The sequence below is a fragment of the Amblyomma americanum genome, chromosome 5, assembly GCF_052857255.1.
Source record: "Amblyomma americanum isolate KBUSLIRL-KWMA chromosome 5, ASM5285725v1, whole genome shotgun sequence".
In the NCBI taxonomy this organism is placed as follows: Eukaryota; Metazoa; Arthropoda; class Arachnida; order Ixodida; family Ixodidae; genus Amblyomma; species Amblyomma americanum.
The window spans coordinates 117,152,504-117,170,729 of NC_135501.1; the positions used below are offsets into that span (position 1 = coordinate 117,152,504).

The 18,226-nt window shown below is 46.7% G+C and overlaps 1 protein-coding gene across 1 annotated transcript in view; it reads right to left on the reverse strand.

Moving 5' to 3' along the window:
• The window catches only part of LOC144134953 (uncharacterized), a 120,296-nt gene that overhangs the window by 64,053 nt on the left and 38,017 nt on the right, over nucleotides 1–18,226 (reverse strand). The window contains exons 9-10 of the mRNA XM_077667740.1: nucleotides 14,387–14,489; nucleotides 8,063–8,228 (exon numbers count right to left, since the gene is read on the reverse strand). Of these exons, the coding sequence (XP_077523866.1) occupies nucleotides 8,063–8,228; nucleotides 14,387–14,489 (269 nt within the window). The remainder of the gene's footprint in view (nucleotides 1–8,062; nucleotides 8,229–14,386; nucleotides 14,490–18,226) is intronic.

The window sequence follows — 18,226 nt, forward strand, 5'->3', positions numbered from 1 at the left end:
AGTCTGATTGTCATGAAGGTGGCCTTGTGGCCGGAGAAATGGATGGAGATACGTTCCGCCTGTGCACCCGGTAACGAGGTCGACACAAGTGTTTCGCGAGGTCGTCAGAGTAGCGGCGAGGAACGGGACATTCTCGCGCATTTAAGCAGACGGTTCATACTAGCAGGCAATGCCGTGAATGGCGCGACCGACGTGCACAATTTGTCGCATGCAGCCCTTTTCAAAGCAGCGCGCGCCACGGAGCGGAGTGTGGCGCGACTGAGAGGAGACCTCCGCATGCAAACCCCTCCTCCCCTAACCTCCGTACCTCCGCTCTTGCAGTGGTGATGGCGTGTGCGGCGCGCCTGATGGATGGAAAGCAGGAGCGTCCCCTTTGAAACGGGGTGATGGCACTTGCCACCATGCTGAATTTTTTCCTTCATTTTTTATTTAACTTTGTGTTATATGTTGTTATTAGGACTCGTTATTTTCCTTAAATATGTCTTCCTGCGCTTGTAACGTTCTGTCACCTCTCTACTTTTGAGTCAACAATCTTCCAAAGGCTTTTTGCTCATCACCACCGCACATTTATTTACATGACTATTCTTATCTCTAAACCCTAGAGCGTCGGGAAGATATCCTAATCTACCTTCAAAGAGCAGGGAAAAGCCTCTTGAGCTATAAAAAACGCTTCCTTTCTGATCTGCCTTTTCGAGTATCGCTATTGTTCTACACTATGCGTCTTTTCCATTGAATTTATCCAATTTTTATCTTCCGCGTTTTATCCTGTCGTTTAATGCTCTTTCTCCGTCCTCGTGTCTTGCATACTTACTGGTTGGCTCCCTAGTAATTTTCCGCCAATGTGAGTCAATGCTCTTCCAGTATAGTTAGTTACATACCCAAGCTGCCCACCTTTTATCGTCCAATTTCCTCATGGGTTCTTTGCATAGAATTTTACTCTGTACTCGCCGGGCTTCGAACGATGCCCAGCCCATATTCCCCTGTACTGCCACGTTTCTGATTTTCCCGTAGGCACGTAGTGTTAATCTTCGAACAGCCCTCTGATTTACTTCTAACCTCGACTGAACTCCTGCATTTAAACAAAGAACCGCATTCCCGAAAGCAAGCTCCGGCATCATTATTCGTTTCGAAATAACTCAGTACTTCATATTTGTTGTACCCTCACAATGCCCTATGTGTCATTATCCCGGCATATCTTCACAGTTTTGCTATAAGTGACTGTTCGTGATTCTCAGTGTACATATGCCCTTTGTTTACTAATACCCCGTGGTATTTGTATTAGGCCACTCGTGGTCTTTCCTGGTCTTGTATTGCAAGCAGCTATCAGTTTTATCATTCAAAATCATCACACCCGACTTAGCTGCTCTAAAACTGAAACCTAGAGTGCCTCCTTCGTATCCACAGTAATTAACCAGAGTCGGGAAATCTTTCTGGCTATCTGGTGACAGTACAATATCGTCCGCGCACATTAAGTCCTGCAGTCGCTGCTCGAAAACCTTTCCGCCTAATCTATACGACAGATTGTAACCTAGTATGCTTCCTTGTAGCCTTCTTTCCATATTTATCATATAAATAACGAACAGCAGCAGTGATAGAGGAGAAGCTTGCCTTAATCCTTCGTGTACCTCGACCAGTTGTCGTACTTGTAATCCCCTGCCGCGTTATTTCAAATTTATTTTCCTTATATAATGCCTGCAGAAATATATCGTGACGGCGCGCACCACTCTAGCGCCATCTATGAGCAAGCGGCGGTACCCTCTTTCGCTCGGTTACACCGACGGCGGCAACGCGGCTCAGCCAACGAACAGGCGCTTAAGAGTTGCGTACTAAGTGCATCCTTAGGTGGATCCAGACTAAGAATGTAGCATCATGTGCGGTTCCTAGTGCACATGCGCCGCGCGTGACTAAGTGCTATCGCCGAGTCTATCGCATTACGCTGCACAAAGAGTTTATCGCATTACGGTGCAAACTGTGAACTTTGTCCCTTTTGATATAATCTTGTTATATTGTTCGTTGTCTGCCAGGCCTAAATAAGCCGCCCGAGGCTTATGTAGGCCTGATTCTTTTTTTATGCCAATTGACACAAATAAACGTGCCGTCTATCTCTCTATCTCTCTATCCATCCATCTGTCCATCCATCTTTCTATCTTCCTATCTTTCTATCCATCCATATATATATATATATATATATATATATATATATATATATATATATATATATATATATATATATATATATATATATATATATATATATATATATATATATATACCTAATGTAAATTTTAGTCTTAAAGCAACAAGTTTTTTTTTTCTTCCTCTGGCAACAGTTATGACAAAATAGGGTGCGACGAGTCATGGAATGTTGTATTTTAGAAGTCGCGAGTAAAAAGATAAAACGCAGAAGTGACCGACCAATGGCGGGGCGGAAAAAAAAAAGGCTGTGGTTTAGGTCTGGTTAAACCTGGAGTGACGCGATAGCTACCGCTAGCCGCGTGGAATTCATTCGCCCTGTCGAGCTGCAGTCAGCTTTTCGCCGCTGCGTTTCGCTGGGCGTTCCTTCTTCCGCTTCATCCCTGGACGTGGATTTACTCTCCCCCTCCCCCCTTGGTTTCGCCGGCGCGATGCGTCGCCGGCAGCAGCAGCTGCTCCGCACCACGCTGAAGGCACTAAACGCTAGCGCAACGTTAGCGCAAACCCGCCTCTCGCTAACGCGATTTTTGAGCGCCGCTACTGCGGCACTGAGACCGTAGGAGACCACATATGGAACACGCAGTGCAGAACGGAGGCTGCTCTGGGTTTCGAATTGGGCAGCGTGACAGTGTTCCACTGCCCATGAGCCACGCCTCTGGCCAACGACCATAGCGCTACTCTGCTCTCTCCTCTGCCACCATTACCTACTACTCCTTCACTTTCCTCCTCGCGTAGTCGTAGAGATCCATGGCACTCGGGGCAATTTCCCAATATTCGCGTTTGCCAACCGCATCATAGTGGAGCTGTCGCACTTCCCTCCTCCGTTTTCCGCCTTTTGCTCACTCTGCAACAGCCGTCCTCCCGCCTCTGCTGCACTCTGCGTTCTCTCTCTTATCCTCCGATGTTCTCTTTTGCTCCGTTACGCCGAGGCCAACGGCGACGCTCAACGCAGGAGCGGACGCCTGTTTCGCATGCAAGCGAAAACGCTAGCGTATCCTGCCGCCGCGAAGCGAAAACCTGTTTAGAGTCGGGGCGGTGGCTCAAGCGGCTCCAGCGAACAGACTCCAAGAAGATTGAAATTTTTTCGCAGTGGCGCGCCACTCAATTGATCAATTCGCTGAGTTGTTTGCACGTGAGCCAGCCTTAAGAATTCTTTGCGACTTTCTGCTAGACGTGCCGGAAGACTGAAGATTGAGTAATGGCAGCAATGCTTGTTACTGGAGTTTTCGTGAACCGCAGAACGGCCAGAGGAGATTAGTTTGTACCAATAATGGATCACTTGTGCTGATCTTTTTACACGACTTTACATTAGCACCTACTTCACCTTCATCTAGTTTTTCACAGTGGCGCCACGAATTTTCGAGTAGTGCTGGCTCCTGCAAACTTTAGAATTTGCACTTAGGTTTCCATTACCGGAAATTCTTAACAGCGCCTAGCCAGTGCCCCTAAGCCTAGCGGCCTATAGCGCTTCACTAGCGCGCACTACGTCTGTACTTGTCAATTTTTAATGCCACAAATGGTGTCGACGTGCCATTTTTCTATGTTCAAAGACATACGCTGCATGGTGGCAGCCACACGGACTAGAAGTACTTGCCCCGAATTCCTGATAATGATGTGCAAACGAGTACGCGGCGTTGATTTCGTATTTGAATTCGTAACACTGGGTTTCATCGAATAACTTAGAACTGCAGTCTGCTGCATCGGAGAAATGCAAAAGCATTCAGTCAATCAAATCAGAGTAACTTTATTTCCTAACTTTACAGGGCGAAAGAGGTTTGCGCTTGAACGTCATCAATTTTTTTCTTGCAACTCATCGTTGTCACGTGACACTCATCAGGTGACCGTTGGATGGCGTCAGCAACTTTTTGCAAGTCATTGTTCAGGATCCGTAAATCCCCAACACACATTACATACACAGCAACACATGTTCACTTCGTGTCCCTCTAGCACGCTTGAACCAATGACCCTTCGTGGCAAACTTCTACTCTAACCGTCAAGGTCTGGGACTACGGTGCCATGGGACTGTTGTGCCATGGTCGGGGACTATTGTGCTATGTTCGAGGACAATAGGGGACTATTGTGCCATGATCCCTGAACTCTTGCCTATGCGAACAACCAGAGACGATCTACCATTGCTTTGTGTGGTGCCGTGATGCAGCGTTTTTCTGGGACATGCTACACTGAACAATCAAAAAGGACATTCAGATCTCACCCTACAGTATAAGGTTCTCTCCTGTCCTGAAATACTCCTGTATTCTGTGCGATAGGTTAACGCTTATTGGACTTTTTATCCCATGGAAGAGCCGCATGATAGATCAACACGAAGAGCCACCTTGTTCATCTAAGTCCCTGCTCAGCGAACAGTGCGCCTTGGTGCGGGGGTGCGGGGGGCTATGCAGCGCAGGACTGCCCGCCTGAATGATTGCCGATTCTTGACGCATGTGTACATCTCCCGCAATTTTTATGTGCCGGTGGAGTTCATGGTACGATGACATGAGAATGTTTGTCTGCATCGCGTTATAGTATGCGCGTTCGTAAAGCATTTGTTAGCTTAGCGGATTTGATTGCCATGCAACCAAGAAAAAGAAGACCTTTGCGGCATTTGCGTTGCGTGCCCACCAGGTACGTAGAGAGCCTGGGTTCGAAACTCAATGCAGTCTAATTTCTTTTTTGAACAGGTGAGACGTGCCACTTCCTACGGACATATTTTGAAAACAACTTCCGCTGACAGGTTTTCTGTCACATGAGGCATATAATGATTTCGCTATAATAATCGCGACTTTTTGGCATTCATTGCCAGCTGAACACATTAGTCATTTGTAGCAGCCTGGCGACGCCCACCACAGGGCAAACACCTCTCCCATGTCACTTCAATTAACCCTGTCATTTTTCGGAGATCTCACCCACACAATTGACTTTCTGCCGCCCACTGCTGCGCTTGCCTCCTCTTGATTCTACCCCGTTACCCGTAAGGACCAGCGATTATCTTGCCTTCGCATTACATGACCTTGCCAAGGCCGTTTCTTCCTCCTGATTTCGACTTCGATGTCATTAATCCACGTTTGTTTCCTCACCCACTCCCCCCACTTGCGGTCTCTTAACGTTGCATCTGTGATTTTTCTTTCCATATTGCGCTGCGTTGTCCTTAACTTAGGCTGAACATTTTTCGTCCGCCTCCATGTTTCTGCCCCGTAGGTAAGTACTGGTAAAATGCAGCTGTTGAATACTTTTCATTTGAGGGATATTGGTTAACTGCCATTCATGATCTGAGATCCATTGCATGCCATTTATGATCATATGCGCTCGATCCCATTCTTGTTCTAGTTATTCCCGTGTCATGATCCGGATCAGTGGTAACTACCTGTCCTAAAGAGGCTTATTCCTTTACCACTTCCAGAACCTCGATACCCATTGTGAACTGCTGTTTCCTTGCTAGACTGGTTTTCTGCTTGTTAATTTTTTGATCCACCGTCCTTCTCCACCTGTCTAGCTCATTGTTTATGCTTTTCATCTCATCTTCTGAGTGACCTAGTAAGGCAATGTCATCAGCGAGTCGCAGATTACTTAGGCATTTTCCCCAACTGTTCCCAATTAAGGGCTCGGAAAAACTCCTGTAAACCGGTGGTTAGCAGCAGTGGCCAGAGTGTGTCTCCCTACCTGACGCCCTTCCTTTTTAGAATTTTATAGTGGACTTTATGGAAGATTACGGTATCTGTGCATTCGTTATAGATATCTTCCATAATTTTCACATGCCCTTTTAAACGTTGCCTCCGCAATGAATGAATGAGTTCTTATGTTTCCACTGAGTCAAATGCTTTCTAAGTATTGACTATCTGTGATTACCTTAGTAAATACGTTGTAGGCAAGGGCAATTATACTGATCTGTTTGTAATTTTTCAAGCCCTTGACATCGAATTATTTTATAGAGACAATATTAGCAATCTTCCAAGCTTCAAGCACGCTCGGGATAATAATCTGTTATTACCTTAGTAAATACGTTGTAGGCAAGGGCAATTATGCTGATCTGTTTGTAATTTTTCAAGCCCTTGACGTCGAGTTTTTTTATACAAATAATATTAGCAATCTTCCAAGCTTCAAGCACGCTCGGGATAATAACGCATTGCGTACACAGGGTGGATAGTTTCTCTAGAACAATCTCCCCTCAGTCTTTTAGCAGATCTGCTATAACCTGATCCTTAACACCCGATTACCCCTTTTGCATTGCTCCTGAGCCTTTACTTCTCTTTCGTTGCTGGCAGGATATCTACATAGCTGTGCTCAACTCTCTAAGGTTCTGGTTACATTGGCTACAATACCCTACAGACAAATTTCGTGTTATAGTTCAGATAATTTCTGCCGTGCTGATGAAAACTTTCGACTAGACGATGACATCGTGTGTATTACGAACTAAGTGACCACTTAAGCTAATAGAGGAAAATAATAGCCTCGCAGAACTGCGACAAAAGTGGTTCAGCAGCAATGGCCTGTGGGTGCCGGTGGTAGTTGCCCCAAGGTTTGGCGCATTCTTGCTCAAATTCAAAGTGTTCTGCAAACATAGCCTTCTTTTCATTACGGGTGCATTACGAATTAACTTTAGGTGCTGTGATTCGCTGTCCCGTCAAGTGTGACCGCAGACAGTAGAAAGCACACTGTATAAATCCTCAGAATAGCCCCTTTTTTCACACAGGAAGGCTAAACCCACCAGTGAGATTCATTTATTGCTTTTCCGATTATATAAAGTTTCAGCGGGACACGCGTTAGCAAAATGCCAGGGGACAGCGGCAACAAGCCAGCGGGAGCAGCCCCGTCGCTGCTTCGCAAAAGCGACGACAGGAGGTGCTGCCGGCGCTGGGCTCAATGCGCGTAGAAGCGAGAGCTATGAGGTGACCAGACTTGTCTAGAGAGCGGGAGCAGCTCTGATCGGAGGAAATAAATCAGATTTTTAAAGCAGGTGCCGATTTTCACTAAATATAGTTGCGCTCGAACGAAGCCGAATACACCAGCGAACCGCACAGGCTCAAGCGCCTGGCTCCTAACCAAGCCCCTGCGATAAGATTTGACTTTATTAATGCGAAAGCATTTATTGTCTCATGAGTGGCGTGTACACGACCTGTCAGTAGAGCTTGTCAGCAGTTTCAGCAGAGTGTTTCGGCAAAGCGTTTCCGCACGAAAATGACCATTCGAAAAAAGGAATTAGCCGGCAGCGCGGTTCGAACACAGGACCTATGTGTGCCACGCGGGATGGCAACGCATATGCCACGAAATGTCGGTACAAGCGTGTTAGAGGGGGACGTAGTGAACGCGTTGTGGTGTGTACAACGGTAAAGTGTGTTGGGGATGTGTACTCATGTTGGAGAAGAATGACTTGCAAAAATCTTCCTGACGTTCAAATGCAAAAGCCGACGCATTTCTCCGATGCAGCAGACTGCAGTGCTCTCCAGTTTTCGCCCCGCGTAATCACCCCTCTACATTATGCATACGATGTGACGGTAGGAGCAGTTCGAAAGATTACACACGAGAGTGTATCCGAGGATTACCTACATGACTGCGATTGGAAACCACACATTCTCCTTCTGTCCTCGCAGTTTTCTTACGGGCTAAAAATTCCCGCACGGTATGCGGCACTTTAGCACAGCAACAGAAGCGAAATTCGTTTCGATGATCGAACGGACGACTTCCGTTTGAAATGCAGTGGCCTTTACAAGTAAACAGAGAATACAAGAAGCGTGCACTAGGAAAAAAACAAATAAGCACGCACATTCAAGTGTCCTAATACCGCCGTATCCTTCCCTGCAAAGAGGGAGGAACCTACTGGAAATGACCATATTGGGGTGTTCCGTCGCTTTGAAAAAGTTTGCTGAAGCCTCACTTGGTACGTTGCCGTCGAGATGGAAGCCCTCAAGTTTCATCCGTTTCGAGTCAAGAATTGTGTTCGCAGTTGAGGCCACCTTTTTCTCTGGGTTCTGAAATGGACCACAGCCTTGTGGACTCGGCGCTTCGAAGACAGGACTGGCCTTGATCTCTCCGTAGCTTTTCTGCAATTAGTCAACACGGTTCGTTCGTCACGTAGTGTCTATGACTTTTGTTACTCGCATGTCACTATCTTCCCGTTTTTTTTTTCTTCTGTACTGAGTTTTCTTTTGAAATTCATGACAAACACGTAGTACCATTCTAAGCAGGCAGATCGTATAGCAAGCTGAACAATAAATCCGCAATTCAAGTACAGTTCAACGGGGCCATATAACTGACATTATTAATTACCTTTTTTATTATATTACGTAAATGGAAGCGGTAAAGCTCGGAGGCGGCGAAATTTTCAAAATCTCTAAATCGAAATAGGGATCAAAGATATCGAACGTATAGAGGGTGTTTCACAAAAGTATTTACTCTATTTTTATAACTAGGCTTTTTCAGTCAGAAGAGCGCTTTTTTCGGCACATCATTGTTAGTAGTGTAATATATCAGAATACAGCTAAGAAATTCTAACTACCACGCCTGTTAACTGGTATTCAATACTTTACTTTATAACTATTATCGTTACGCTCCTTAATTATTGAGACGCGTGTAGCCCACCCTAAGTAATAATATCCAGTATCAGGTATCTAGCCGAAATGAATCGGAACATGGGCACTAAACATCAGCCCTTTCCAAAGAGACTGCCTTAACAAAGATAGCAAAAATAGCCTTGATGCACCTGGAAGCATCTGAAAAGAGCAGACAGAAACTCTCCCTGCTGTATAGCAAAACATTCGAAGCGCCCATATATTAGCTACTCATCCTCATTAAGAAAAGTTTAAAGGAGTTTCCTCGTCATGTTCGTACAGAAAATTCTTTTAGCAAGAGGCCGCATCCCGAACAAAACGCGACATCATAGTGCCCTCCAGGATCTGTACACTAGCAATAATAAGTGTATTGCTTGCTCCAGAACTCCTATCGTTCTTTTGAATGGCCCGCATATACGAGAGGAAAAAAGCATGTCTTTTTAACTACATTTTATAAGAACAAACTATGATAACATTAGGATGCCTGCAATGTAGTGAGTTTACAGTGTTCCTGCGGTTTTATCGTGAAAATTATTTGCCCTTATGCGACATGAATCACCACCTAGAATCTTCTAGTATCTTCCATTAGGCTTACATACGTGATTATGGTAATGCGACCAACTAAACCACCTTTACCCGCTCACTAATCCACCATAATTCGTTTTGTAGGTTTTTCTACTTCTCACATTTCAGAGCTAGTTTGCAAATATTGGGGATTGGACAAAATGGAAATTTTGGGTGGGAGACCACCTGCCTTCTGGCACGGTAGGGAAATTGCACACAATCCGGTGGCCAGGTTTCCATCTTCCACTCCTAGTGAAACGTTTTATATTAGCCGCCCGAATGGAATTATGGCAATAAGGAGTGCATAAGATATGGCACAATATATGGAAATCCATACCCCCTCTGTAAGGAATTTACAAGAATTCTACATAATCTCCATGCGGTTTTCATACATTTAACATGACGTCTTATAGAGTGCGCCAATTTTCATATGTGCTTCCATATAGTCCACACCGACTCCATATGCACAATATTGACTCCTACATATTTTACGGAAACTTACGGAGTTATGGAACACACCATATGGAAACTTTCAGTAGCGATAGTGGGAGGGTTGTGTAGGCGTCACAAGACCACGTTACCCATTGATTAAGCAGAAAATTTTCTTACGTAGACACCGGAAACTGCATTGCATTGAAACATCTGTTCAAAACTTTATTATGCGTTTGAAATGCGATAGCATTCAGAGATGTTGGTGCCTACACCGGAAGTGGCGCTTCTGAGACCCAGATTGTTCTTCTCGTAAAACACCTGCCACGGCTAGCAGGCAGAGGCTACGGCCCTAAGAACTTGACCTGATGATGACAAAGCCGGTTTGATAACATCAGTTCCCTTCAAAAAGTGAACATTCTCCGGACTAGTGACGTAACGGCCCTCAAACGAAGTTTGTTTCTCAGCTCTGGTAATGTCAGAGATGACGCCACTGCCCAGCAGCCAGTGAGGATTTTTCTGCACAACCGCGGACGGCACTGGGTTTCGGCGCGGATGCATTAGGAACGCCATGAAGTGTCTAGCAGCATCGGTGGCGTCCGTGTGAATCCTTCACCTGTAAGGCGGCCTTGAGGGGATTTGCCATTTGTTAACGATTACCCTCTGCCATGCCTCTCCACTTGTAGGAGAGACGAGGGAGACACCGGACGGTAACTGGCTCCGCAAAAATGAAAATGGCTTCGAAAATGACTGACTGAAACAACCGCAGGCCAACATGCAGCATATACTGTAGCCCCCCTTCCGACGAACTGTTTGTGCAAAATTGAGGCTCGCGGCAGCTTTTCCTTCTCGCATTGCTCGGGAAGAGCAACCTGGGTCTCACAAACCACACCGGTGGCTGCTTTTACAACAGCCCCCAGCCAGTTCTCTCGCGCATAGCTTAAATGCTGCGCCACTGCGCCGGTAGTGGTATGAGGGCTCGCCAAGGTCTATCAAGTGACACCTTTCGCCTGGTTCCACAGTCGTAAGTGGAACAGGCAAGTGGAACTCATAACTGTGGCAGAATCAAAATTCCAATATAATCAATGCTGGAGCAGATTGGCGACTGAAAGAATGCGATCGCATTCATCCGCTTCCGCCCAATTGATGTTCCGTAATTTTTTCTTATCTGGCGAAGGTTTTCTGTTACCCCATGAAAATAGCGATAAACGAAGATGGGGAGAATGCACCGCAGCACAAGGAATGGGGCAATTTCAAAGTATTTTTTAATGCGATAGCATATAGGTTGCCTTCAAGAAAATTTCATGCTTCTCTGTCACCAAAATCTCCGATTGGACGATAGAGGTCAGGTGACGTCATTAAAACGTGCCAACCAGGTTGTGGACATACTGTCCCCTGTTGCTAGATATGATGCACTTGCGACCTGCCCACCATGATGACGCTCATCAGCCTTACGGAAGCTAGGGAAGACCAACATGGGTTTCGCAAGCTCCGCCAGTGGCTGTGTTAGAAACAGCGGCCTGCTCGACCACACAGCATACATATAAAGCCTCGCTTTAACAAAGCCGTAACGCGTGCCTGCGTGGCCTAGGGTTAGAGTATCTGATAAAAACGTTCCACCTTCTGAACCACATTTTTAAAGAAGAAAATTCGGTAGCATTCGGAAGTTGGCCACTCCGCAAATATTCTAAAGGAAACCTTGGAGGTTGGTCCATGCCAGAAAATGTAATAAAGTAGATTAGTGTGTAATACTCAACAATTCTGGAGAAAAGAATTTTTGAAGGGGAAAGATTTATTAACGTTAACTTAGATTTATGAGTCAGTTTTTCACATATCGTAGACTTCGCTATAAGAATCAATATATAGGCTCATCTCCCGTCGGCAGGATCGTTTTTTTTTTCTATTATCATTTTTACTATCGTCCAGGGCATTACCAATTGGATTTATTTAGTCTTAACTGCTCGATTCGAGCCATGGAAACACTCGAAAGAATGGTCAATAGAATAGACGTTGAGATATATTGAAAATTTCTTGCCGCCTGCTCACGAAGTACTATCCACCCTTAAGCATATCATAGTCGTGTATGGTAGTTTTTGCAGTTTCCTAACCAATGCGGTTGTTTGCTATATTCCGAATATTCCTGAAGACAACAGTGCCTTGCTTTTCTTCCAATCCGCCAAAGAAGCGCGTGTTTTGAGCCAGCCTGCACGCTACCCCAGATATATTTTGCAGTGTGGTGCTCGGCCGCATGGGCAACAACTTGACATCAAGAGTGTATTTCGTAGCATCGCAAAATGCGAGAGCTAGAAGATGAAAGAATGTGCAAGGAAAGGTTTTATAAACCAATCAAGTAAACGATGCTGAACATTAGCCACCAGGTACATTTTATGAATGTCGGCCGCGATGAATTTTTTTTAGCGCTGAGGGATCTGTTGCCAAAGGGTTTCTTCGTCTACTCAAGGTTTAGCCAGAGACCCCTTTCCCAAGCAATTCTCCCTAAAGAAACCGAGCACCAAACAAGGGCAAAGTCTGTGCCTATATTATCACCGGTGGATACCGGGTGGCGCTGGGGATTGAACCACTCAAAAACAAACATGTACGCCACCACTACAGTGACATTTTAGCATTGTGATTGCGCTGCCACAGTTTAAACAACGATTTCTAGACACGCAGTTTTCGTGAATTTCGGGAACATTTTTAGCCAACTCTGAAAAAAATCAGATTAAAATCTAAGGACTTTTAAATGTATTCCTATTGCGTCTACTGAGCTAGAAAAATCCGGATAGGAATAAAAGTTTTATTTAGAGAAATCCCTGAAGCAAGTCCCATAAACAAAATGTCAAATTCCTTTTTTTGGAGGCTTCTACACCTTTCTTTGGACGAAAATTTTGAATATCGGATTAATGTTAATGCCCTGTTATGGAAATGTTGAAGGTAATGGTCGATTTTTTTCAATTTGCGTTTTTCCATCGCTCGCATCGAGCCGTTAGGACTGCCAGAGAAAACGAATGGGGAATTTATTTGAAGATAGAAAAAACATTAAAGCAAAAAAATGCAAGCTTGCCGACAGCAGAGTGGGGGATATACTGATTGTTGTAGTAAAATCTTACGATGTCTGAAAAAATTGCGTTCGAAAACTCTTTCCTCTTAAAAAATTATTTTGTCCAGTATCGCTTGGTACGTCAGTCAACAGTGTACATAATAAAGACCATTGATGTGAATTTCCGTGGCTCCGGAGGCAACAGGCTTTTTGTAAGTGCACCTTTCCCAAAGCGCCACAGCACGAAAATTGTTTGTCCTTTAACTTCAGATGGGCAGCATACTTTTAAGTATAACTTGGAGCGTTTCACGCAAGTTTTCAGAACTTGAGGCAATAGAATAGACGCTCAGATATATTGAAAATTTCATACCGGCAGCTCATGAGGTACTCTCCCCCCTTAAGCAGATGATCGAACATGCCACAGTGACAAGAGTTACCACCATCAACTGCATTATAACATTAAATGTAGCTGAATTATGCACTGCCTGAGAGGGGGTGTCACGCCGTCATAAGCGAAGTGAAGACTCCCCTGTCCCTCCCTGTGATTTACACCATTGTAATCACATATGGTGATCTGATGGAAGACAATTTATCTTTTCTAAGCTTAAGATTGTCAAATTAGGTAGTTCTGATGACGTCACAAGGCCCTCTCGAAAAAATCATGACATTTCGTTACGCGAAACTCGGTAGTTCTTTAAGACTACAACCTACATGCTATTGCGTTAAAAATGTTCACACGCTAAGAGAACGAACACCGACGCTACAATAACGTGTAAGCGCGGAAAAGAAAATGTACAAGGGAGGCTACGTACGCATGCTCGCACTCAACATCGTATCACAAAGACACCATGCGTGTTCCAATAAGGGTAAAGCTGCAACGTTTTCAAGAAGTCTCTTTGGACGTCTCGTAATGATATTTTGCACTGTTAAGAGAAATTTGCTCTCGCGTTCGGTGCCTTTAAATCTCTCCTGCTTGCGCTTCACGGCTATGGAAGTAGCGATAGTTTTTAGCAACTATGTTATTGTCGCACTTTTGGCGAGCAAACTGTTACATGAGATGGCGAGCAATACTGGTATCTCCGAGTCTCCCACGTTACGCTCCATTGCGCATAAGTCATCAAGCATACACAGTTCATTTATCGCGCACGGGTGTCACGACATTAAGCTAACCTCTAAGTTGCGGCCGACTCAGACCATAGGATTCTCGAGACAAGGGCTCCAAACACTAACTGGTGTGCTGTGCTCAAAGTGCTCTTAGCACTTCGCGGTACGCCCAACCGTCCAAACTTTGCAACCATGTGACGTTAGAAAGCATAGCACGTACCGCCACCGCTTACCGCGCCGCGCAACTGCGCATGCGCACATCGCCCGGAAGGCATTAGGTGGCGCCACGTTCCCGTCCGCAGCCCGCTAGTCTGCCACGTCGAGACTGCAGCGCGGTAGGCGTTTAATAGGTAGCGGAACGCGCTATGCTAAAGGCATTTCGTCGCACGCGGGAAAGAGCGTTTCTCGGTGCTCCAGATACGGCGATAAGAGCCGCGATGCTTCTGGTCGAGAGCGGTAGTGTGACGCTTACTCGAAGCGCACAAAAGAAGCCGTGCACAAACCGCGTGCTTACCTGCTCACTTTTGGAGAAAATGCTGATGTATTTGTACTCGTTGATCTTTTTGGAGAGTTTGAAAACCAGTCTGGCGCCACTGAGCTTCTCGAGCTTTGACATTCTGAAAGTTGACAGCTTATGGTGAGACACTGAGGACCTCCGAGTCGCCACGTATGGCGATGATGTGATGACTGCTGTAGCAGACCGTGATAAGAATGAGGATAAAAGTTATGGACCTCAATCTGATATGAAAACCGGAAGTGCACACCTGCTCGAAAGTTGCGGATAGAAACTTCATTTCGGTATGTCATTGCTGCGGAACGCTGCCTGTTTGTTTTAGCGCAAAAGCGCTGCTTCACTCTAGTCGGATACAACTCAAGAATACAGCAGCGTTTCCCAGTCAAAGGACCCACTTTCTAACCAATGGCATGGGCCGATTCTCAAGACCCTGGCAGCGTAACAATGCAAGAAGTAGCGCAACAATGAGGACAGCAGTTTATCACCGAACATAGAGTGTTGAGATTATCCTTTTCACCTACCATTCACTGCTTTGTCATACTGACAAGCTCAAGAGAATCGGCCGACGCCACTGCCTGAAGGGAGTCATTTGGCAGGGAAATGCCCGCTGCGGTCTTAAATTGTTTTGGTTTGGTTATGAGGTTTAACGTCCCAAAGCGACTCAGGCTATGAGAGACGCCGCAGTGAAGGGCTCCGGAAATTTCGACCACCTGGGGTTCTTTAACGTGCATTGACATCGCACAGCACAAGGGCCTCTAGAATTTCGCCTCCATCGAAATTCCACCACCACGGCCGGGATCGAACCCGCGTCTTTGAGGCCAGCAGCCGAGCGGCATAACCAATCAGCCATCGCGGCAGCGTTCTAAAATTGTATCCGACTATACCAAGGCAGAAAAATTGAAGGTGACATTTAAGCTCCGTCTTGAGGATATGACGCGATAGGTTATGCGGAACTGATCATTTCACCTTTAAATTACCCGCCCCGGTGGCTAAGTGGTTAAGGCGTTCGTCTACTGATCCAGAGTACGCGGGTTCTAGCCCAACCGCGGCGGGCGAGTTTCGATGGAGGCGAAACGCAAAAGGTGTCCGTGTGCTGCGAGATGGCAATGCACGTTAATGATCCCCAGGTGGTCAAAAATTTTCCGAAGACCTAAGTTGCTCTTTTCAAACAAGCTCACGCTATCTGTAATTATTTAACTGCACCTTGGCGTGGTGGTTGGTTTCCTCGCAACACGGTAGGCATGTTGTCGTGATCCCCACAAAGTCAAGTGACCTAGGTAGCCCTCCTAGGTAGTTTCTTCGGGAGTGACCGCCTGAGCCAACCTATGCCCCCCTGTTTCTCGCACAACGCCGACCACGACGGTGCCGTATTTTCTGCACAACGGGAACTTAACGCTATGGCGTTAAAAACACGAGGCTAAGTGAACCGCTAACCTTTGACGGGTTAGTGGTGGAGGACTTGCACAGCTCTTCAGTCAACGCACGGAACTTGAACCTATGTCCTCACTCCCCGCACGCTGATAGCTGATAGCGCGATTGAGGAAGCAGCCGTCACGATCGAGCTTCGCCATGGCTCCCTCAACGCCGCTACGCGAAGCGTGGGGAGAGTGGGGGAGGCTCAAAGACCTGCCGTGAGCTACCTCTTTCTATATGTCCTCTCTCGAGTTCTGTCCTCTCGTCTTCCTCCGACAAACGAACTTTTCGCAGAGGCCAGCCATGTTGCTGCCTCTTCTCACATGTTCCCTTTCTAGTTCTGCCCTCTGGTGAGGCTCCAGGAAACTGACTTTTCCCCAAAGCAAGCCGTTGACCTACCTCTTCCCACATGTTCCCTCTCTGGCTCTTCGCTCTGCTGTTGCTCCAGGAAATGAACTTTTCGCCGAAGCCAGCCGTAGATCTGCCTCTTCCCTCGTGTTCCCCCTCTAGTTGTGCCCTCTGCTCTTTCTCCAGGAAATGGACTTTTCACCGACGCCACCGTGTATCTAGCTCTTGCAACATGTTTCCTACCTAGTTCTGCCATCTCATGTTGCTCTAGGATACCGATTTTTGCCGAGGCCAGCCGTGGAGCTGATTTTTCTTCATGTTCCCTCTAGAGTTCTGCCCTCTGCTGTTGCTAAACGAAACGAAGTTTTCGCAAAGACGAGCTGTGGAGCTGTCTATTCCCATATGTTTCCTTCATAGTTCCGCCCTTTGCTGTTGCCCCAGGAAACGGACTTTTTGCAGACGCCAGCCGTGCAGCTGCCTTTTACCTCATGTCCCCTGTCTTGTTCTGCACTCTTTTATTGCTTTATGAAATGGACTCTGACGAGGCTAGCCATGGAGCTGCCTTTTTCCTCATTTTCTCTCTACTTCTGCCCTCTGCTGTTGCTCTTGGAAACGGGCTTTTCGCTGAGGCCAGCCGAGAGAGCTCGCGTCACAGCAGTGAAAATCCTAGGAGGAAAGGATCGTGGAGTGTGGACGTGCTTCACGTTGGCTCCGTCCAAAGACGGCATTTTCAGCAAATCGACTGCACTACCAGCATTGATACCTTCGCCCAGAGCCTCGTGAAGGTGAGCACCACTGGGAGAAACATTTTTGCACAAGCCAGTCCTTTTTCGGGCTCCCCATAGAAGCCTCCCATAGAAGCGCCACTATAGCGGTGCATGTACCCAGAGAGACCATCCATCCACGGGATTACGACCTCCGTGACAGGACATTTATTTTGAGTGTTCCAGCCCAACGCCTGGAGCCAGCTAGAATTCGGCCGATAGCCTGACAACGATGCCGCAGAACGCCATTAACGCCAGTGCAACATCCGGCTTGCAACCCGCTGACCCTGTGTACCTGTCTCCAATGACGTAAGCGCTGCGCGCTGCACGCCTAATCGCCTGCATACTTCACGGTAGTTATCCGCTCAAGAGGAGGCCTACAGCTCACCACTCTGCCTCCCGCCAACTACGGTCCTCCCTTCTCCTAGCAGCCCAAGAGCTCCGAGAACTAGAGAAATTACAACTGCGCATCCATCCAGCTAACAACACGTGCACTGCAAGCACACCCAACAAATAAGACGCCATCAGTATGATGCGTGTTACAAAACTCAATTTTCAAGACAGCACCTACGCCCTGACAGCATACATAGCTGCCCCTACCGGGTCAGTACGTGGGAATAACTAATGCGTACTGGAACGAGATCCCAGCAGAACTCCTGGATCACTTAATCAAAGGAAACTCGCATGCCCCTGTACTGGCTGCCAGAAGGATGGGCAATATCTTATGCATTCTCATCACCTTCCGGGAAGGTCCATCCCCGAGAAAAATCTCTATGGAGGAGGTCTGCACTTCTACACCCTGTACCGAGGCTATATGGACGGGTGCATTAACAGTAGGAAGCCAGGACATTGAGCTGGTGTGCGCATTATTACCCAGCAGATACAACTGCCCCTGAAGCGCTTCCCCACACCCTCTAGAAGAAATACCTACATGCACACCAAAATGCATCCTGTGTGGTGGGTGGCACATGACGGAAACAGCCGGGTGCATTGCCCGTGGTCACCGAGCCCTCATGTCTGGCCACTGTACTCACACATGCCGCAAGGACGCTACAACAAATCGCGAGAACTCCAGCATCAAAAACCGCTCCAGTGCCTCCAAGTCAGTATCACGCACCCGAAATGTCCACTCCTCAAAGTCAACCACCACACCGCACAACCCCTCATGGGCCGACAGAGTTGGCGGAAAAGACCTCCCCACCTCGTGCGGATCCCAGGGACACGGATCTAAAGGCCTTAAGGGTGTAGGTAAGCCGCCTTTCCTCGTTAATGATCAACTGCTCTCCTAACTCTTCTCCCTCAATCCACCCCACAC